The sequence below is a fragment of the Lygodium microphyllum genome, chromosome 13 (genome assembly GCF_053477565.2).
Source record: "Lygodium microphyllum isolate KBCC chromosome 13, Lygodium_microphyllum_v1.1.10, whole genome shotgun sequence".
In the NCBI taxonomy this organism is placed as follows: Eukaryota; Viridiplantae; Streptophyta; class Polypodiopsida; order Schizaeales; family Lygodiaceae; genus Lygodium; species Lygodium microphyllum.
In genome coordinates, this window is record NC_141147.1 from 9,805,732 (window position 1) to 9,829,682 (window position 23,951).

At 40.0% G+C, this 23,951-nt stretch overlaps 1 protein-coding gene and 1 non-coding gene across 3 annotated transcripts in view; one reads left to right on the forward strand and one right to left on the reverse strand.

The window, feature by feature from the left end:
• The window catches only part of LOC148026329 (GTP-binding protein OBGC, chloroplastic-like), a 55,820-nt gene that overhangs the window by 27,592 nt on the left and 4,277 nt on the right, over positions 1 to 23,951 (forward strand). For both annotated transcript variants that reach the window (XM_087690748.1, XM_087690749.1), the window contains 3 exons: positions 2,093 to 2,366; positions 9,960 to 10,254; positions 10,342 to 10,486. In XM_087690748.1, the coding sequence (XP_087546874.1) occupies positions 2,093 to 2,366; positions 9,960 to 10,254; positions 10,342 to 10,486 (714 nt within the window). The remainder of the gene's footprint in view (positions 1 to 2,092; positions 2,367 to 9,959; positions 10,255 to 10,341; positions 10,487 to 23,951) is intronic.
• Positions 2,656 to 2,760, reverse strand: LOC148026330 (U6 spliceosomal RNA). The gene has a single exon (XR_015692995.1). It is a non-coding gene; the product is annotated as a U6 spliceosomal RNA (small nuclear RNA).

Sequence of the window (23,951 nt, forward strand, 5' to 3'; positions counted from 1 at the left end):
GAAGCCCATGAGATGGCCTACATAATCAATGTCCACTTTGATACCAAATATTGGATTAAGGATTGCTAGAGTGCACACATACAACATGGAGAAGAAGAAGCTTGAGAGCACACAACACAAAATGTATTTAGCGGTATCAATGTAGAAGATTTACAAGACTAAGTTTGCCCTAAAGTGAATGGGCATGTGTACAAAGCCACAAAAAAAGAATGCCCTTGTGAGGAAAAAAAGTTCCCCGGAGGTCCTCAGTGTGTTCACACACATCACTACCAACCATATGGTTATAGTCACCACTTTAGCTCTTAAATCTTCCTCTCCCTCTGGTTTTTCATCTTTCCCTTCTTGATCCCCTCCTAATCCCTTTCACTTGATCTACTTCTACCTCTACCTCTTCAATGTTGTTCTTGCTTTACCTCTCTATCCTCTATCTATCAATACCTTTTCTTTGACCATAGTTTTGTACTCTTCATGCTACCATTAGACTTGCGATTGTTGTGGCAAGATCCCAACAAATAGTGTGATAGGGCTCCTCATCCACCTATCAAAGTTGGCTGTAGAATCTAGTCCATACCTCAAGATCCCTGAAAAGTTCATTAAAACATATCTTCTCATTTCCAAGTAGAGTGTCAAAGTCTCCTCAAGCATTGATAAGGCTCAAAAGAGATTATTACTTTTGATGCATTTTGTAGTGCTTGTGTGTGTCATCTCTTGGTTGTGAGCCATACCATTCCGTCTGTGGGGAACATTATGGAGCTCTAACATTTTTCATCTATTGTTGGTTTGGGGTTTCATGGGCACATTGTATGAATCATACTCAATAACCTTGGCTAGCCATGTTGTGGTTTTACTTGTGCACACTTCTCATCTACATTCTACTGGTATACCTTTTGTTATCAAGCCACCTCTTCCACCCTCCTTATCACATGGATGAAGTGTTAAAAGGTAAAGTTAGTCAGCTCTTCAAGGTTACTAGTTTGGTGATTTTAGTTTGTATTTTGCAGACTGCCATGCAGTACCACATGGTTCTATGATGTCATCGCCAGCCACATGAACGATTACAAGTTCTTACTGTGCCTCTACTGCTTGTTTTCAACTTGTCTGATTCCAAATATGATCTGTCTTGTCATTAAAGCTTGGGAAGTCCACCAAAATAGAACGGGCAACAACTATCTTTCTTGTATATGACCATTTAATTTTTGAACTGAAGCTACAAGGTAAGCCTTGTGACATCAAACAAACTTGCTGCACTGTGACGTTTCTGTGGCCAAAATGTACATAATTCATATGGATACACACAAAGCTTTCAATGATTTGTTACTGACCCCATCTTCCTGTGGAGGGGCTTTATTTAAAGGAAAATGGTGACAGAAATGAGCACAGCAGAATCACAGATATGCATGTGTAGTCATGTCTCTTAGCTCTATATAGTGGCATATTTGCAACTTGGTCACTGGTGACACATTTAATGAGACATTTGGGTTCCTGGAGGCTAAGGAGCTGAGAATTGTTGGGAATTCTAGGGGCAGATTTGCTAGACCCTCTCAAAGTGCATTTTAATCACACTGGCTGCCAGAATGTACCCAAGATAGGAGGCTTTCACATTTAAGAAGTTGGTGCACCCTTTCTCTGTTTGAGACCTATCATCCAAGTATGGGTTTCTGATTCTTTGTGCAGAAGTAATAAGTGTCCAGCTGCATACAACCAAGAACATAACATCAGTTTATGCTTCAGGTCCATCTGTACATCAGACATATTCAATACTTTAATCGCTCCTTTTAGAGCTAATAGCATGTATTTTTCTCAGAAAACGAAAAACATGCTGCAAAATTGCTCTTTTTTTCTCGTTTTCTCAACTTTCATAGAATGACCATTAGGGTCAGTTCTTGTAAAATGCAAGGTGACGCTCGCTTTTTATGCGGGGTTCACCCCTTACCATATTAAGGCTTGTTTTGGTCTCCTACTTTGTGGGTTTCTTCATTATCTCCAAGTTATATGTTTCTTTTCTTTCCATTGATGAGTCAGTGTGCATTATTTAAATTGTGTGCACTTATGGATGTTGTAATTACTTGCTCATTCTTTGATCTATTGCTAGGTGGCTGGAATTGGAGTTGAAGCTTGTTGCAGATGTTGGAATAATAGGAGTTCCAAATGCTGGAAAAAGCACTTTGTTGAGTGCTATCAGTGCTGCTCAACCTGCCATAGCAAATTACCCTTTTACCACATTATTACCCAATCTAGGTGTTGTGTCTATGGGGTTTGAAGCAACAATGGTATTTGCGGATTTGCCTGGATTACTGGAAGGTGCCCATTTAGGTATTGGATTGGGCCATGAATTCTTACGACATACAGAGCGTTGTCGTGTGTTGGTACGCATCTTTGTGTTGTCCATGTTCTTCTTATGTATATGTTAAGTGATAATTAAGATCAACTAAGTTGAGACATAGGAACAAAATGCTTTTTTTATTGGAAGACTTCTCGTTAAATTATGCTGTAGTACCTGCAGTTTTCTATCTTGTGTCGTGAAGTCCCACTGCTCCTACTCCATAAACTTGATTAAATAGATTTCTCTTCTTCTCTATTTTCTCCATATGTATCTTTATACAGTTCGATCGGCTATATGATATATCATGATTATGAAGGAGGCATGTCGCAAGAAAAAATTTAGACCATATCTTGGTTTGCATGTGTCATCCTTGCGCAGGGGTCATGCTAATCTTCTCTGTATCGTTCCAATTTTATCAGATGTCTCTGAATTGTGCTTGTGTGAACAGGGACACACCTTTTGTTACCCTAGGAAGCCAAGTACAGGCCTTCGATAAAACACATTGAGCTGCATCACTTGAAATGGTAGCTTATCAACAAAACGAATGAATATAATTTGTGAGTGTTTCTTAATAGTGGGACAATTAAAAATTGTGTTCCGAAGGTCAGAGAAGAGTACACAGGCATAGATAATGAAGTAACTCTTTAGCAAGAGGGAAGGTATAGCTATGACAAAGGTGATGTACTAAGGTCAAACCAGATGAGTAGAAGCAATCACTGAGCAGGAGCTGCAAAGGTAGGCAGCAACAGGTAAAGAGAAGGGGGCCTTATGCACAGAAAATTCAGATCAGAATGGAGATCTGAAAGTGAGCAAAGTTGAACACAAGGCATTAACAGAATATAAGGCACCCAAGATTAGAGACATTCAAAGTTGAAAGATAATATCAATGAAGGTGAGCAGAAAATGCAGGCCAACCCTATGACAGCTTGACAGAGACTCAACACTCACTTTTTTTTCAGATGCTACCACAGTATGGAATTATATTGACATGTAAAGACTAGCAAGTCCAGTGTGAACACAACCATATCAAAAAAATTTAGAAAAAGAGAGAGTACTGATCCTGATTAAATCCTGGAGTGTATAGCAGTAATAAAGGGACTGCTGCAGAGATCTCCTAAGAAAGTTGAAGTCAAAAACAGTATCATAAAAGGCCACAAGATTGTGAGATTCCCAAATGGTCCAAAGTTCTCAAACCTGATCCTGACAAAGCTCATGCACCATCCACAAACGTGCATCTTTTTACTATTGTGGAAAACCCAAGAAAGGGTGAAAACCTGCAGATTCTTACATTCAGAAATTCAAAGTTAAAACTACAATTGCCTGCATTTGTTATGGATTGACCATGTGCTAATGTTGTATATTAGAAGATCTATAAGATCAAAACCCTTGCATATCTTGGATGGGTTAGATATGCTTAATCTTGCACCCTCGAAAGATGCTACCAATGATTAATGGTGCTCAAAGTTGTACGGCCCCCATTATGAGGAGAAGCCCTTGTAAAGAAATACCCTAATGTAGAAACACAAATAAAACATACGACAAAGCATAAACTCAACACAGAGCATTGTTAGGGTTAGGGTAACTTAGAGACAATGAACACATTGAATGAAAAAGTCAATGAATGCAGAATAATGCAATGCTCATGTAGCAAACAAACAGTGTAGGAAATGAATTCTGAACCTCAAACTCTTGTGTCTCAAGGACCAATGCAGAGATAATGAGCTGGAGAGCTTGTCATACTCTTTACGGATTCCGAATTGCAGCAAGGCAGCTTGACAATAGCAAATGCACCAAAGAATGATGTTGTACTAGAGGTAGATGACAGAGAAAACTAGCAAACACAGCCGTTGGTGATGACATGGTAGGTTGACTGTAGCAAAACATAGGTTTGATAACGTGGTAGGTTGATGGCAACAAAAAACGCAGGTATGATGATGTGGCAGTCCGTATAGCAGCAGTAGATCATAAATACAGCAGTTCAGCAGGTGACCAGTGATAGACAATGTGGCTGATCAGCAAACACAGTAGAAATTGATGTAGACTGCGGGATGGAGTTAGGAAATATGGGTTGGATGGATGGGAATAATGTCAGGTAGCCTTAGCTGAGATGTCCTTTGCGAATGGGGTGTGGATAGCGAAGCTAGATCATGTGAAACCTACAAAAATGAGATTAAGGCTGAATGGATGGCAACATGCCTATTGATAGAAAGTTTTGGGTCCTCAGCGATCTAGAATTTCTCTGTGTTTTAACTCTCTCAAATTGCTTCCCCTTTTTAGGGTTTTTATATTAATAAGAATTTTTGGGGTTATTTAAGAGGCTTATCAACATATAATGCATTTTTAAGCTCAACACCCTCTCTTAGGCCCAAAAATGAGCTAGAAAGGAAGGCCAACACAAAGTTGGGTTTTGTGTTAAAAATAAAATAAAACCCAAGGTGTTCCACTCCAAAGTAGCTAGGGCATCGATAAAGGGTGCACATCGGTTGCCTAGTGGCTTGCCAAGACTACAGAGGCGATGGTTATCTTACTAAGGGAGTCCAAATGGTCACCTCAGAGAGATCGAGGCATTGGATAACGGGTGCACATCCGTTGCCCAGTGGCCTACCAAGTCTTGCAAAGGCAAATGGAACCACAATGAACTTTGTTTTTTGTTTGTTTGCTTGTTTGTTTTTTTCTTTTTTGGGAGATTGTTTGTGTAGACCGACAAGAGACTAACAATAAAAAATAGTCAGACCCAAGAACTTCACAAAACAAGTAAGCTAACCCTACCATTACTAGGTGTTGATGATGAAGCAATGGGCTAAGGGTAGGTGAAGCAAATATGGTGGGTATGTCCAGAGGCAAAAAAGATGTGCGGATAGCAAGTAAGATAAGCTAAGCAAACAAGGGAGACTACCTCGTAGATTGTCTGTGCAATGTCATGAATATGGTGGATCTAGAGTTGACCACACTAAAGATCGAAAAGGGATAAATGCGCATATATGCATGTTTATATGAACAAAATGCTAATGTACTGGAGCTATGCTAGAGGGTGTCCGCCAATAGGCTCCTTAGGTAGATGGCCTTGGTGGTATAATTGAATACCATCCAATACTCAGTCTTAGTGGCGAAAGCTACCATCATCTTCTGTCTATGGCTTGATAAAAAAAATGGACATTGTATCCAAGGCAAAGAGGTAAGTGCTAAGGGAATGTCTAATGTCAGGATCTCTTGTCCAATCTGAATGAGTATAGCCCTACAAACATAAATGAGAACCATACGTTGGGATAAGTATATGTACACTAAAGATATCTCAAAACACGTAAACAAGCAATCCAATGTGACATGTGAGATACATTGAATATATCTCAAAACTATCTCCATTCCCAAGAAATAAGACAACAAATCGAGGTTTGTCATCTCAAAAGTGGCACAAAGCTTGGTTTTAATTTCTGCTATGGCAGTAGAATCTGTGCCAATAATTAGCAAATCCATCTACTTAAAGCAAAACATAGCTGATTCTCTCTAAAGTGATATGTATATATAAGTCTAGGTCATAAGGGGTCGAATGGTATCTATGAGTTCGTAAGAACTTGTCCGTCCGTTAGAACCAAGACTGTGGTGCTTGCTTCAGCCCATTAAGAGCTTTCTGTAAGCGAAAAACCTCATCTTTCCAATCAGTAGAAAAAAACCAAGGTGGTTGCTCTACATAGACTTCCTTCTTTAAATAATTGTTCAGGCACTTTTGACGTCCATTTGATGGATCGGCTAATTGTGGTGAGTAGTTAGCGCAACCAACAAACGGAACAATGTCAACCGGACGGTGGAAACAAAGGTCTCTTCATAGTCAATGTCTTACTTCTGTCAAAACCCTTGCACTACAAGGTGGGCCTTGTATTTATCTAAAGTTCTATGAACTTTTAGCTTTATTTGAAAGATCCACTGCGTCCAAATGACTTTCTTGTGACTTGGACGGTCCACCAAGGTCCAAGTTACATTTCGCTCAATACCTCAAGCTCTTGTTCCATGGCCTCTTACCAATGGGAGTGCTGAAGAGCCTCCTACATCTTCTAGGGTCCTCTAGGGTGGAATCTTATGAAAGGATCCCTGAATCCTGCATGGTTTGCAAGTATTAGCAAGGTAATGGTTCTTGTAGAGGGGACTTGGGAGTGGAAGAATGTGTAGGTGGAGTAGGAGCAGGAAGAAGACCTGGTTCAATAGGCAATATCTCTGATGGTGTAAAATGAGAAATTGGCTCAAAGTCCGGTGTAGAAGATTGCATTATATCCCTCTCATCATAAACTACATCTCTCCTAACGATCACCTTGTTCATTCGATGATTGAACAAATGGAAGGCTTTCGCTTCAAAGGAGTAACCTATGAAGACCAAGAGATCAGCTCGGGTAGTGAGTTTTCCTATGTGAACTTCAAGAGTGTGCATGTAGGCACGATACTCTTAAGACTCTAAAGTGGGACACTAAAGGCTGATCGCCAAAGAATGCCTCGTAGGAAGTCCACTTAGGGGCTACTGCAGTTGGGCATCGGTTGAGGATGTACGCGGAGGTGTTAGCAACCCTTGACCCATAGATGATTAGGGAGTTGTGTTGCTAGCAACATAGAGGGGGCCATATCCATGAATGTCAGATTCCTATGCTCTATGACTCCATTTTGTGAGGGGGAGTTGATAGAGGTAAGCTAGCAGGATATTGTCCATAATCAAAAAGAAATAAAGCACGCAATTCAAGGCGATGGTGGATATCAGTCCACAAAGATCAACATGAATCAATTTCAGATGAGGCTTAGCCCTAAGAGTGGATTGCTAAGAAAATGGAATACAATGTTGTTTTCGAAGTTGATAGGCTTTACAGATGTCTCAAGATAGCTTTAGGCATGGAAGACCCTTCACCATATGTCAACATTATAGCTCATAAGGATAATCATACTCAAGATGTTCTAAGCAAAAATGCCAGAGATGCTCAATGTTTGTAGGCTCTGGTGCAGTGGCTAATGGTATAGGCCACTAGATTATTTCTCATCGTGAGCAATCACTGAATTAGTCTAGGAGTTTAGGATCTCGACTGGGGTGGTTGTAAAGAATTGATGCAATGATTTGCTTGAGTCTTGACCAATGAGTTGTTTCCAACTTGGACTCTCTCGGTTATAAGGGCTCCGGAGATGAAGATGTTCTCTATGGGGGTCACATACTGAGTGGCTCCATCGTCCACAAGCCAAGGAATAGCTGAAGTACTTGGCTGTGATGAGTAGGCCTTTGCAATCATCTCATTGGGAGGCAACTCACAGGTGTGGATGAGACTCACATCCTCAAATCTCTCTATGGAGATGATGTAGGCCTCTATAGACCAGTCAGACAAGCTCTTTGGTGTTGAGAATATTGTTGTTTGTGATGGCTGACTCGTGGTAGTGTGAGTTTGACCTCTCCGCTGCATCCAAGATTGGTTGCTACCACCCTGTCTCCCCTATTGGGGATTGCCCGATTGATGGGCAAGGGTTTGGGACTTGGGTTTTGGCTGTGTGCCTCTAGCCTTTGATTAACACTCATCATCAAAATGGCTACCCGTTCACGATGTTGACAATACCGATTTTTCTTTGGTACATTCTACCACCTAGTTTTGAGAGATGACTAGGTGTTCCCTTGGGTCTCACTAGATTGATTTTGAGTTTGAGTGGAATTTTGAGTTTTCTTGCCTTATGCTCCATGATATTGATCAAATAGCGGAACTAACGCAATAGCTAACACTCAAATTTATAGAACGTGGGCATAGTGGGCTATGAGATCACTTGTTGGACAAAGCTGAAATATTTCATTGGCATCTTATTTAGGAACAATGGGTCCCAATCACTAGGGGACTTAGAAGCCCGTGTAGTGGAGAATTCAGCGAGGGGTCATTGATATTCTGTCGACTTGATCTTCTGTCAACTTGACCTTTAAGTCATCACCGACAGTGATTTTGAAGTTCTGAAGCTTATGGTCCAAGTTGATGCGACAAGTCCTATTCCGAGCTACATAGCGGTCAATCAAGTGTTCCCAATGCTTAGACACTAAGTCAAAGTGCTAAAGTTAGGAGTGAAACTTAGACAGTAAGCCTTGCGTCAACTCAACAAGAGCGGAGGCATTCCTAGCCTTTCATGAGTGGACAACCTCATATGGATCAAGTGCGGGATTAGGTTGGGGTTCCAACTTGATGCACAATATCCCATAGATTTTGTGAGTCAAGGACATGTCTCATGAGATTGGACCAAGTAGTATAGCTAGACTCGTTTAAACGAGTCTTATCATTACATTCATGCTTGGCTGATGAGGACGAAGAACCATGAGGTGTTTGAGAAGATGGATACGGGTAATGTGTGTAAGATGGAGGAGGTGAAGTTGGTAAATAAATAGGAGGAGGATGAGGGTAGGCCAAAATAGACTGTGGGTGTCCAACAAGTACTGATTGATATGCCCAGATTCTTGACCAGTGCTATGATCTAAGTTTTCTTCTTGTCTCTGCCTTGAGGCAATGGCCTTTGTCATTGTGGCCTTTTTTTCTAGTCAGTCCAGAGTTGTACCCTACATTGAGAACTACTAGGTCACTAAAAGTAAACAATGGGGCATGTAAAGATAATGTGGTGCACTAGTACATAATGATAGTGAGTTTCTCAGAGTGTGGCGGCTATCTTTGGATATGTTTTCATAGTTAGAATAATGGAAGATTTGTTCTTTTATAGAGGATCTCTACCTTTTCATTAAAAAGAGTCAAAATTTAATATTGATTCCTTGAAGCTGAAGCTTCAGCAGTACCTGTGTCTGGTTGGAAATATGGTTAATTTGGGCCTTCCTTGGCTCTTACAACATATATCAGACCTCATGTTATGAATACTAGTTTGGAAAGAGTTGATCGAGCCTCTTTAGTACCCCGCTGATGTCTAAAAACTTTAGTCTCTGGATTTATTGGACTAGGCCCACTAGGATAGGCTTAATCTTTGTCTTTCAGCTACCAAATTCTCTGCAGTTAATGCTTATCGTGCTGTTATAGCTCTGGGATAAGTATATGGTTGTCATTGATGTTCAGCTATGCTTGTGTGAAGTACCTTGCACGATTACATGGATACATATAAGGAATGCTCTAAAGAGGTAGATAGGATAGATTGAAGGGTGATTCAAATTTTATGATTCATTTTTTTACTCACTTAGAGATTCTGCAGATAACCAGTCTGGCATTATAGACTGCCAGATTGGTTATCCTACTAGCCTTATGCTTGACATCTCCTAAGAGCAGATAGCCAGGGAGATGTTGATCCCTTATGTCTCTTCTTCATTTTCTGTAGTGGGATCTTGCACTGTATTTCGCTGCAGTGGAGATCTTCACTGAGATGCTGTTCAATAGAAATTTCTCTTCTTGGAGAAGGAACGACTCCTACATGATTGTTGAGTCTTCCTGCAGTACAACTGAGTATTTAACACAAAGCATGTTGGAACAACATAAAACTCGTGTGCTATACCACAACTCTTGCAACATACAATCCATGTAAAACTGAACATTGTAATATTGAGAAATGTCTTCAGGATGTAAAACTGAAGATTGTGTCATTGAGAAGTTCAAATACTAGTTAACAGAATTTTGTACTAACAAAATGTTATTGCCAATTGATGCAGGTTCACATGGTGGATGGTATGAGCCAGCAGCCAGAGCAGGAGTATGAGGCAGTGCGACTTGAACTTGAGCTGTTCAATCCATTGCTTTCTGAGAAGCCTTTTATTGTGGCATTTAACAAGATGGACATTCCAGAAGTAGCAGAAAGGTGGGAGAAGTTTCAAAGTTATTTGAAAGAGCAAGGAATTGAGCCTCTTTGCATAAGTGCGGCTACTAAGAAGGGGACAACTGAGGTGGTGAATAGAGCATATGCCATGCTACAGTCCTTACCCTGCCCTACGGTGGTGATCCCAGAAGGTCCAAATTCTATATTTCTTGTGTTACCTAAACAGCTCTGATAGAATAGACTTTTATAAATGGCTGATACATTTGTACTAAGTGCAGATGAAGATTTACAAGTTGGTGAGAAGGTTAAAAGACAACGTAGTGCACCCATCGAGCAGTTTGAGATTGTTGGTGATTCAAACACTAGAACTTGGGAAGTTCGGGGTGTGGGATTGGAGCGTTTTGTACAAATGACCAATTGGGAGTAAGTGTAACATTCCTTGATCAAGTTTGTAAATATGTTGCTGTTGTGAGATCTACCTTGCGCTCACCCTTTTTATGTTAGTCTAACTTGGCTCATAATCACATGGATAATTGGATAACTGCATAGATGATCTTAGACACAAAGAGGCAAAAGAAAATGCATGCATAACCCATAGATTCATTCAATCATGAGGTTTTCTAGGACCAAGAGATCATCATTCTCTAATTTCTGAAGGAGGAGCTATTCTTTGTATCATCTTTTGGATAACTGGGTAGTAGATGACAACTTCAGGCCAACATACCTCCCCAACTCATCATTACCAATTAGGTGCAAGTGACCTGAGGACTCCCATGAATGCTCCAACATATCATTACCTGATGGATTACACAGCATTATGCATCTATCAATGTGGGCTGAGCCTGATATGCACTTAGCTGTTGGGATTTCTCCTGTGAAAAGGGATTACTAAATTTACATATCACCAAATTACAAGGCACATGATTTTGGGGAGTAGAAGCAACATTTTCAATGTCTGTATTTCAATGAGAGAATTACAACTTTGGATGTGACATCATTGATGGATATGTACTTGCATGAGGCTTTGCTATAGAAGCTTAGGGAATGAAAGATGCAAGTAATATGCAGAAGACAAATAAAAGGTGGCTGTAAAGCTACTGGAATTTGCCGTAGTAGTGCTGGCATCCACTGTAACAGCAGACCATCTCTTTCTTGAACCATGGATGGCAACCTAAACACTTAAGGATGGCTGTAGCCTGTAATGGCGTGATTAGAAAGATCCATTTGAGTGAAACACAGCTTTAAACAGCAGCAGAAATCAGCAGAATTGTCTTCTGCAGGTTCTTTTTTGATCAGTATAGCAGAGATAGTTAATAGAGAGTGAGGCAAGTCTATATATATGCCAGTGCCATCTTCCCCTGCAGACTGGAACTGTATATAGTGGAATGCAACACTTACTGTAGCGTCACAAGTCCAGAGTTGTCTTCCATTGTAATAAGATGCCCATAACTTCCAACAGGATGATAATTTCAGCAACATTCTAGATGCAGAAAAAGATCAGCATATGAAAATGCCCAGGATGGGCACACTTGTCATCCTAAAAGTTGATGGAAAGGAATTGGAAACGTGGCAACTCCAAACACCCAAATTCAGCTGACATGTCTAGTTGCCTAATGTTAGTTTCTCTAATTCTGCATTTGGCATCAGTCTCCCAACTGAGCAACAAATGGTTACCACAATAGGCATGATTACTGAAACCAGCCTTCCTTTTCAGAGAGGGTAGTAATGACGTGATTAATCAACAATTACAACATGCATAAAATTCACATAAACTGAAAATGCAAATGTTACAACTTAATCTTGGACAGTGGACAGCCTATTGGTCCCAAACCTGGAGACCCTTGTGGTATTTCTTTATCTCGAATTGCAATCTAGATGAAATACAATGAGATTCCGTGAATCTCCTTTGATCTCCAATTGCCTCTTGCTGTAATAAATGACCAGCAAGCCTTCAAACCAAATTTCCCCTTGGTTTGCTCAGGGATTGGCTTTCAATTGTGCTCCTTCGGTGACAAATTCAGCCCAAAGGTTTGCTCGTTGGATGGCCACTTGAATCTCTTGAAATTGCCTTAATTTCAGCAATTGAAATTCAAATCTCTAGGCCTTCAATTTTTTTAGCACGCTTTGCGAGGTAGCTATCAAACCCTAATTTTTGCTCTCCACCTCCAATGGCTGATTTTGGTGAAAATTGCTTAGGAAGGATGAGAATTGATTGGAGAATGAGAGAGAATGTTGAGGAGAGAGGAAATTCAAACTTCCATCGCAAGAAAATGGAAGAAATCAATTGTTGCCCTGCCATGAAAGTTATCTCCATGGATGGAACACTATGAATATGATGTTGCTTAGTTGGAATAATCCTCAAACTATTGACACGTACTGTTGTACTCTCTTCTAGGCATGTTATCAACTTCTTGAGGGTCTCATGCTTGTTGAAAATGGCCTGTCAACTATTGTAGCAATAATGGTAGCCTTCTCTCTTTTTTCGTAAAAGGTAATTGCATTAATTATGAGAAAAATACAAGATTACATGATTACAAGATATAGGATGGCTCTGTGCCATCGTGCATAAAATTTAAGACATCGTGGTGAGTACAAAGGAAGCAAAGTGACAAGTGGGGAGTAGAAGAAACTACAATTTGCCAAGTGAGCAAATCTTGTATAGGGAGAATATTTGTTAACTAAATCAAATCGAGTTGCCAATGAAGAAACCCTTTCAAGTGGACTATATAACTCTGCATTCTTGATGAAGCATCAAAGATGAATGTATTTCTCATGGTCCATATATGCCAACAACCCTAGAAGTATAAGAAGGGAAAGAACACTTTCATATCAGCTTGCACGGGATTCAGAAAATTGGGATGTCCAAAGACCCAGTCTTTGGGAAGTATCAATAGCCCAACCACTCGAAACCAAATGAGTGATAGTAGTGACCAAACCTTTTATGCCATGGGGTAAGTAAGAAACTGATGGCAGGGGGTTTCAACCGATGTCTAATAAAAATAGTAGCAGCTGTTGGAAATTTTTTGCGTAAAAAGCGTAGAGGCAAGAGAAAGCACACCAATCAATATCCGTCAAATGAAGACCTTGGATCAAAAAGGTATTTTTTTGAGCTAGTTTGTCATTACCATAGATTTCCACCATGCTTGGCCTTTCTAGAGACCTTAAGTGATATTGCCTTCCTCGACAAGCTAGTTCTTATCACGTATAAGCAAGTGATATATTTTATTGGCTAAAGCACGCCCTAAAAGTAGCCGACCATCAATCATTAAATCCTGTCAAGGGGCCTCTTGATCCAAAGAGGGAAGAGAATGCATGGCTTGTAGAGAGGTCAAGGTGCCGTTCTACAATTTGCAATAGCCTCGGGGAACACAAAACTAGCATTGAACTGATTTGGAGAACATAACAACCCCATTGACTAGTAGAAGAAGAGAAGCTTTGAAATTGCCAAGACTTCCGTTCTCAAGGAGTTTGCCACCTTCCAATTCAGAGGAGGATATCAAGAAGCTTTAACAAGAATCAATCTCCAGGAGTGGACCAAATGATTCAATAGCATAGAAAACTTAAGATGGAAAGGCTATTTAGTATTAATCACGTGGTATCATGAGACAAAAATCTTGGTGTTTCCATGCTTAATAAGTCTCAATGAAAATCTTAGCAATGAAAGACCAACCGAATACCACTAAAAACTAGTGACGATAGACTCATGCAAATCTACAATTTCAAAGTTGCAATGAAAACCATACCCATCTACATACCAAGTGTAGTGACTAGTACATTGAATAGTGGCCTCATGGCAGATATATTGTTAGCACAATACCTTGGATGCCTGTTGAATACATCCAAGATACACTATACACGAGAGTTGTTCATTAGTGGAGGAGTGGAAGTGCTACCTCCCCCTTGAGCATTAGGCAATGCTATAGACCCCTTCTCTGCTAAACCTGGCTGTGCTCGATCCAAGTTGGCTCTAATTGATAAGCCTCAAGGTAAAGCTACAACTGAGAGTGGTTTGTCGAGTCACTCTCTTCCATCCACTTAGCATCCATCAATAGGAGAAACAATACCAAAACTTTACTAAAAAGAAGCACAAGGATACTTTACCTCTTAACTCTTCATGTCCCAAAACTTGCACCATCTTCTAGGCCTTTTTTCCTCTTGAGCATTGCAATGCTTTATACTTTCACATTGCTGCAATTTCAACTTAACTAATATTCAAAATTGCATCCAGCTGACTAGCCCCTCGTATACTTGATATGCTAGGAGCACCAAATGGATTAGGAAACATTCTATTTTGCATACTTTGGATCATTGCAATGTAACTGTGCATGGAAATTTGCATACTGGCAGCCATATTAAGATACATTTTTCCATACATTGCATGCATTACTATCTTTTTTTTTTCTGCATGACTAGCACTATATGGAGCATTTGCATGACCAACATTTATACCATGAGTCCCAAACACAATAGTTGCATATATGCATTGCCAAACTTTTCACTTTGTGCCCCAACATCATGCCAATATTGCTATACATTGGGTTTGTCCATTCCACTTGCTCTACCCAATTACATTGGCCTTGCATACCATGCATAGGTAGTTGCATACCAAATACATTTGGTCCTTGCATCCATAAGGTTTAAGCATTATCAACCATTGCTTGGAAAACCAAACCACTACCAAAGTACCCTAGGTTAACCACATTAGTATATATGCCTTACTATCCAAAAAGCATTGGATTGGCACTTCCAAGTTGGCCTTGCATATGCATCAATTGCCCCACTCGCATCATTTGCTTATGTTTACTATCCACATTTGGAACATCATGGTGCTCTATTGACTCTTTCTTTGATCCATCTTGCTATTCCGAAGCTCTTTGAAGACAATTTTCTTTTCTTGCCTTTGTTGCTCTCTTTTAAGGGATACAAAAAGTGCATAAACCGAGGATCTTTTGCTAATTGCACAATATTGAGGAGACAGAAAATTTAGATGCCCATTGCAAGAAAATGGAAGAAATCAATTGCTGCCCTATCTAGACAGCCATGAAAGCTATCTCCATTGATGGAACACCCTGAATATGATGTTGCTTAGCTGAAATAACCCTCAAACTGTTGTCACCTACTACTGCTAAAGTCTCGTTTAGACATGTCACCAACTCGTGGAGCATCTCTTGCTTGTTGGGAATGGCCTGTCAATCGTTGCAATAGCAATGGCAGCCTCTCTCTCTCTCTCTCACCTATTGCTAAAGTCTCTTTTAGACATGTCGCCAACTCGTGGAGCATCTCTTGCTTGTTGGAAATACCCTATCAATTGTTGCAACAGCAATGGCAGCCGGGCCCCCCCCCCCCCCCCCCCCCCTCTCTCTCTCTCTCACTCTCATAAACGTTTCTTCCACTTGCATGGCAAGTTTTACGAATTAGTGGCCTTCTAGAATAATTTCCAACATTATCCAGCTTTATTAGAATAATTTTTAGAATATTAATTTTAAAAATTAATTTAACTATTATTTATGGCTCAAAAATATTTTCTAATTAATTGCCAAGTAATAACTAGGTCAATTTATCACCCAAGTGGTCTTGAGCGCTCACTATCTCAAAACTAATATTAATTAATTAATTAATTAATGGCAATTTCCTAGTATCATCACTAATATAATGCTAGCCTTTTAATTTGCCATAAAAGTGAATAACTTTAGTGACTCATGTTTTATTTGACTATATTTGAAATAACAATTGTATATGATACCAAAATTAGATAAGACTTTTCCAGTATTGTGAGGTAGTAGAATAAAAGCTGTGGAACAAGTTTCAAGTAGAAATTCATTTTCTAAAAAAATTGGATTTTCAAAATTGCAAGAAAATTGAAGCACTCAACAATAATATTTGGAGCTCTTAAAAATTTAACAACTTTTTATAATTGTAACTCTTTTGATGGGAATGCATGCTATACATATCAAATAATTTTTCATGAAAGTTTTAGCCTGATAAAAAAAAGTTTGAGATGGTTTTGATTAGAAGCATTAAAAGTTTTTTATTTTTTGTGAAAATTGTCTCAAACATGGATATAGAAACACTTCTAGCTTGTTTTGACTCTATCTATTTTTTTTCAATGACTATTATGTGTTGATTACATTTCCCTAAAACCATTTCTTCTTATCTTTTCTCATTGATAAGAAATGGAATTTTTTATAGAGGGTTCAAGTTGCCACAAAAATGGCTTTTTTGCTACAAGACTAGTGTTAATGGCTAATTAAATGATCTAGGCCCAGTTTTGACACCTAGTACCATCGAGTATCTATCAAACATAACTTATTACAACTTTTGCCTTTGGCACCAAGTGATATCTTAGGGTCTTGGGTCCCACATTGTGAAATAATTAACTTGCACCTAACATATGTAAGTCACATTTACATACTTGGTTAACTTTTAATGAAATGCTAAGCAAATCCTTGAAATTTCACCTCCTCGTGACAATTATAACAAAATCACATCATCACCCTCTCAGACATCGCTTTGGTATTGTGACTTTCCAAATAATTCAAGTAAAGAGAAAAGACGGGGATTTTATGAGGACACAGGGGTTTGTAGAGAAAAATGGAGATTGTACCAACGTCACTAACAAAATCAACTCAGGAAAGAATGCACATGAAGAAGAAAGAAATGAATGTATGCTGAGAAAAACATTGAACAAGTTGTTGTTGGATGTGATACAATGGATGCTCAAGGAGTTAAGGGTTGTCCAATAGCCCATGTCCTTGGGGCCTAGTGGAAGCAGGCTCAAGGAGAGGGTTGGAGAGTACTGTCATTCAAAACAAATCCTGAGTGCAGCAAACCATCACTTGATAGTGAAATCTGATGTTAATGGTGATTGCAACACTGTGAAGGGACATTGAATACAAATACAAAAGCCCATGATTCTCTATTTGATGACATAAAATGAAAGATGCTACATAAATGCATGGGTTTTTGCTTTGAGAGATGCCAAGAATCCCAAGTTTCCATTGTTCCAAGTGCCCAAATCACAAGACATAATGCTATACAAAGTGAGTGCAATAAGGTCCATACTTATGCAGCAAGGTTTGACTTGGACAATGCCCTTTTACAATGGAAAAATAAATATATAATTGACAGGATTTGGACAAAGATCATCCATACTCTCACAAGGAGATTGGAGAGACTATGTGGTGGTTGTGAGAGGAGGAGGAGGAGGAGAGGTGCTTTCTTGTAAATATGGGATCATGGCACCTTCTTTAACCTAGCCCCTCATATGGTTTGACACCATAGCCCACTAGATCAGTTATCTACACAACCAATGCATTGATGATATATTGATGTGTTCTCTATAGGGCCTTCTTTGTACTCTCTCCTTTACATAAGGGTGAAATTTTCTCAAAGGTATCATTAATCAATATCAAAGAAAAAGCAAGAAAGTTAAAACCCAAAAGTACCATGTGGGGTAAGCCACCCCCTCTTAAACCATTGATGTTGATGTCAAAGGAGGAGTTGAAGTTGGATAAGATGTTGACAACCTAATGCAGAAGATGTAGAAGAAGACAAAGCACCTTAGTCTAAAGAGTGTGTTGAAGAAGTAGTTGTCATGGTAGCATAAATGGATATATAAAGCCTAGGCCTTGGGAGGGAAAGCCTCCATGCTAGCCGAAGAAATAGAACTCAACTAGGGGATAACATGGAACCACTAAGGGGAGGCCAAAAGATTGTGCCTCTAGCTTAGTTAAAATGGATGGATTCTTGCAATGGCAATCCTTAATTGAAATGTAAGCCAAACATGTAAGTACCAAAGGGGAGATCAAAATCTATATACCTATGCATAATATTGCAATGCTTTGATACTAAGCTAAACATACAAAGCTAAGCTAAAAGGGTGTATAGTGGAAGGAGAAGAAAAGAGGAAGTCCTAGAAGGTATTTAGCATAAGGACAATTAGCTCATTGGTGTGATTTAGTTAGCCTAATGCTAACCTCTTCTCAAAAGTGACGAGCAAAGAACTCAAAAAATCAAAAAAGGTTAGAGGAATAAAAGTACAAATATATGGACGGAGACACAAAAGCAAATACCATGCAAATTATTTTTAAGAGCTGGGCTCACTCCTATGCAAATTGTAATATATATGTTGGATTGAAGTATCTATAGCACGGGGTTTCAACTCATTAAGTTGGGAATACCGATTAAAAATTGGAAAGTATACACAAAGTAAGAAAAGTTTAGCTTTAGGTCAAAGAGGGGGTAGGGTACCCAAAATTCAAGCCCATGTGTAAAACTAAAAAAATAAATTTATAAGCTCATTCTTAAGTTGTGCAAACTTGTGGAGCTTTCTTCTTGCTTTGTCTTTTGAGAGAGAGAGAGTGTGTGAGAGAGAGAGAGAGAGTGTGTGTGTGTGTGTTTGTGTGTGTGTGAGGGAGAGTGAGGAATTGGCGTAGGTGAAGCTCTTCATTTCTTCTTCTTCTTCTTTTTCTTTATGGAGCAAGTGTGGTGATCAAAACAATGGAGATGGAGCATGCTTGAGATGCATTGCTTGAGTCATGGAGCCATCAATAAGTCTTTGTGGATAGATTACAACCAAGAGGTAAAGCAATGAATTCGTGCTGTCATTGGTGAGAGTGTGTAATGCTTATGTGAGAGGTAGCCACAACCGTGTTGTTTAAAGCATTTGAGTCTTATTATGTTCCATCAAGTCCGGCATTTGAAGCTTGGGAAAGCAATGTGAGAGGTAGCCACAACTGTGTTGTTTAAAGCGTTTGAGTCTTATTATGTTCCATCAAGTCCGGCATTTGAAGCTTGGGAAAGCTACAACATTTTGGTTTCATTGCCAGGATCGACATAATCAAACGACTAGGTGTACATTCTCCATGCCGAGTGGTGGAATAAGAGCTTGCACACTGAAACCTTGCACGGACTAGTTTAGGACAAGTGAATCGAGAGGTGATTGATTTGTTGTGTGTTGGATTTTGATTTGGTGTTCATAGGTAGTTTCGATTTTTTGGGAAGATTAAACTAGGAGAAACTAAAGTCAAAGGGTTTTTAAAAATCATGAAAAAGTAAGAAAATTTGGGTCTCTGTTGTCCACAGGGATCTTGTCCGCAAGGAGAAAAATAAGGAAGCAAGGGTTTTAGAATGGAAGTAGGGGGTTGAGAATCTTTTCCAAAGCGTTTGCTTTTGTGTTAGCCTTTGGTTTTCTTCCTTCGTAGGAGGGAGCATACTAGCTTTTGTTTTTCATGCTTTTGGGAGTGTGTTTTGGGTCTCCATAGTAGTAAAAGAGTACAGTATGATAAAGAGAGAAGAGATGATGGAGTGGAATCACGGCGCAGCAGAAAGGAGAGCGAAGGGGACAAAAGGATGAAGTGATTGCAATAAGGGTGTCTTACACTCCATTTGCCATGAACATACAAGTATGGCTTTTGCGGCCTCTCCTTGCTCAAATGCTTTGATTGGCTGAATTCATGGATGTCTGTACTCTTGTATTCCACCCTTTGCTTCATAATATTATGAACCCCTTGGATTCTAAGTCGAAGGCCTCTTCATTCGGCCGGTAGGACCAAAGATCATGATGCTCAGCCCATAGGGCCGAAGCTTCATACGATTTTCCATTGGGGACCCCTAAGCCTTAGTGCTTGGCGCTAAAAGTCCTTTAAGTTGATGATTTAGTCTCAAGGGCCTTTTACTTAACAATTTGACCCGAAAGGCCTTTTGTGTGACAATTCAACCTTAAGGACCGATAGGCTTTTGTGTAACCTTCCCAATCTTGGCCCTCTCTCTACTTGACCCACTGGCATATAAATTCCTCACTACTAAGCGTATTGCGTCATTGTGAGTGGGCGAGCAAAGGAACACATACTATAACCCATGAGTCGGTGAGGAAGCACAATCGAATCACAGATCTCAACTTAAGCAACTTGAACCCTAGGTCTATAAAGCAACTTTCCTCATCTTGAGCATCACCTGAGCAAAGATCAATACCTCAACCCCACAACTCCTAAGATCTCGAAGGTTCCCTTCTTGGATGCCATAGAATACTACATGCCATTGATGCCATGAGTGGGTAGAAAAGAAGTTTGTCTAGCCAAGAGTTCTTGTAAATGTCTCATGTATACATGCTCTTTTTGTAGTGACAGAGAACGCGAGGATCGAGACACGCAGTGCTTGCTAGCAGCACACACACACACACACACACACACACACACACACACACACACACAGAGAGAGAGAGAGAGAGAGAGAGAGAGAGAGAGAGAGAGAGAGAGAGAGAGAGAGAGAGCATGACTTGTGGGTACAATGACAAGTGTACCTCTTTAGGTTTTTAGATAGATATATATATGAAAGTACAAATGTGCTAAGGGTGTGTTCACGCCCGTGCACATGTAAAAGGCATGATGGCCCTTTATTCCCAACAACCTCCCACCTAAAGGCAATGTGCCTTAAGAGGAGAAAAGAATCAGATAAATCTAGGTATGTACAAAGCTGAAATACATATGTCTATCCAACTCCCATCATTTGTCAGCAATGAGCAAACCGCTCTGCTGAAAGACCCTTCGTGAGAAGGTTTGCAGGACTATCATCTGTATGCACTTTGACAAGCTCAATGCTCGTCTGTCAAGTACATCTCTAATGAAGTGATATTTCATCTGTATGTGCTTCGTCTTTGCATGAAAGACACGATTCCGTGCTAGCATGATAGCACTCTGACTATCACAATGGAGAACAAGTAACTCTGTAATGCCAAGCTCTCCCACCAGACGTGAAAGCCATAAAGTCTCCTTGCATGCCTTAGTGGCAGCCACATACTCTGCCTCTGCAACAGACAATGCAACACACTTTTGTAGCTTGGAGAAGTAAGAGACTGCTCCTCCTGTGAAGGTAAACACATACTGAGAAGTGGACTTTTTGCAGTCCGCATGACCAGTATAGTCTGCATCCGTAAAGCCAACGACAAATGCCTTTTGCTTTTCAAATCCTTTGTGCCTTTGAGGTATCTCATAATACCTTTCACTTCTTCCCAATGCTTTTTACCGGGGTTTACCATGTATCTGCTAACCACTCCCACTGCAAAGTCAATGTCAGGAGGTGTAGTAACCATAGCATACATCAAATTGCCAACATCTAAAGCATATGGTATCTTGGCCATTTCAACCTTCGCATCATCAGATGTAGGGTTGTCCTCTACACTGAGTTTCACATATGGAGGCAATGGAACCCCAATTATTTTTCCCCCTCGATATTAAAACACTGCAAAACCTTGGAGATATACTCCTGTTGAGATAGATAGAGTAATCCTTTTGATTTATCTTTGAGTATTCGCATGCTAAGAATGTGGTTTGCATCACCAAGATCCTTCATGTCAAAGTTGCCATGAAGACTTTGCTTCATTGAGTCCAAGGCATGAGTATCCCTGCCAGCAATCAGCATGTCATCAACCTACAGAACCAAGATAATCAAGCTGCCATCTGTTGCCTTCTTGGTGTACAAGCAATGATCCACTTGACTTCTATGAAAACCTTGAGACTGCATAAATGTATCAAACTTATGATACCATTCTCTTGGTGCTTGTTTTAGCCTATACAAACTCCTTTTGAGTTTACATACCATCTTCTCTTTCCCTTTTTTCGCAAACCTTTCAGGCTGCTGCAAATATACGTCTTCATGCAGATCACCATGTAAGAATGCAGTCTTTACATCCATCTGTATGAGCTCCATATCTTCAGTTGCAACCAAGCCCAAAATGGTTCTCAATGTAATCATCTTGACTACAGGAGAGAAGATCTCATCGAAGTCAACTCCATATTTCTGCTTGTACCCCTTTGCAACCAATCTTGCTTTGTACTTTGGCGAGGAACCAAAAGTGAAGTGACCTTCATCTTGTAAATCCATTTACATGGAAGGATTTTCTGCCCTTTAGGCAACTGCACCAAGTCCCAAGTGCCATTTTTTCTCAAGAGATTTCATTTTTGATAACATGGCTTTATACCATTTCTTGTTGTCTTGTCTATCCATTGCTTCCTTGAAGCAAGACGGTTCACCACAGTCTGTCAACATGAAATAAGCAGCCACATTGTTTGCACCAGGAACAAATCTATCAGGTTGTCTAGTAGCCCTAGACGATCTCCTAATCCAATGATCATTGTTTGTTGGCTGTTGAGCATTTTCAGCTTGCTGTCCTGGCATTTCAGCTTGCAAATCAGCATTAACAGCTTGCTGTCTTGGCTGTTCCTGCACATCCAGTGGCTCATTATTACTGGCAATAGCTGGCTGATCATTTTCAGCATTATTTTCTGCATTTGCAAGTTCATTTACAATAGGTATTTGCTGCTGTACAGCGGGCATATTTTGCTCTCCAAAAGGTATTTCTTCTCAGAATACAACCCTATGGACCTCCTCGGTCTTTTCAGGCTATTTATGCATGCGATCTTCTCGGAAGATCACATCATTGCTACGTACTACTTTCCTTTTCTCGGGATCCCATAATCTATATCCCATTTCACCCTCGTCACCATATCCTAGGAAAATGCATTTACAGGACTTTGGCTCAAGTTTGCTACGTTTTTCTTTACAAATGTGCACAAATGTTTCGTAGCCAAACACTTTCAAGTGTGCATACAAAGGTGGCTTGCCTAACCATGCTTCTTGGGGAACTCCCCTCCTCAAAGACCTATTTGGTGACCGACTAATCAAGTGTACAACTGTCATAACAGCCTCATCCCAAAAACCATGGGGTAATGCAGCATGAGACTGCATTGTACCGACTTTATCCTGTATGGTCCAATTTATACGCTTTGCAACTCCATTTTGGGGTGGGTTATGAGGGGCAGTGAGCTTCCTGTTTATCCCTTTGCTGTCACAAAATGCCTGAAAGGCCTTGGATACATATTCCCCACCATTGTCAAAGCAAGGACACTTAAGTGTCTTATTAGTCTGATTTTCAACCAATGCCAAGAATTTTTTAAACTTGTCAAGCACTTCGTCCTTGCTATGAATAGGGTAAATCCATACCTTCCGTGTAGCATCATCGACAAAGGTGACAAAATATTTATTTCCCCCTAAAGATAACCTTGGCATCTAACATACATTGGAATGTACTAACTCTAGAGGAGAAGATTTCAGTGAAAGAGACTTCTTATGAGACGTCTGTGCATGTTTACCATAAACATAATGATCACAATGCTCAAAATCAGCATGATGAAGACAAGGCAAGTAATCCAAACGAGAAAGTACTTTTGTTCCAGTCTAGAAAGTACTTTTGTTCCAGTTTGACTCATATCCTAACCAGCCATGCCACAAAGAAAGACTTGGCTGCTCGGTCACGGCAACAACATGATCACTCACACTAGATACATGGAGAGGATACAAGGTATCAGTTTTACAACCTCTGGCAATCACTCTAGATCCCTTACAGATCTTCCATCTCCCATCACCAAAGATGGTATGAAATCCATCATCATCTAGCTGCCCTGTGCTAATCAAGCTCTTCTTGAGCCGAGGTACATGCCATACATGCTGAAGTGTGAAGATAGAACCATGCTGAAACTGCAATTACACATTGCAAATACCTACAATGTCACATGCATAGTTGTTCCCAAGATGGACAACGCCATGTCGATCCCGTGTATAGTCAGAGAACCACTCACAATGAGGGGTGACATAAAAGGAAGCACCTGAATCGAGAATCCAAGTATGCATGTCATCATTTGTATTTGCAAGTAAAGCATATGCACTAAAGTGTGAAGAGACCATAAGTACGTTATTCCCATTGTCACTGTTATGAGTAACTACATTCACCTCTTCAATTTTGACAGTGCTCTTCTTATGCTGACTCTCGCTTCTCTTCCTTGCTGTCATCTATCTTCTTGCCCTTTCTTTTTTCTTTCTTCCATTTGTAGCA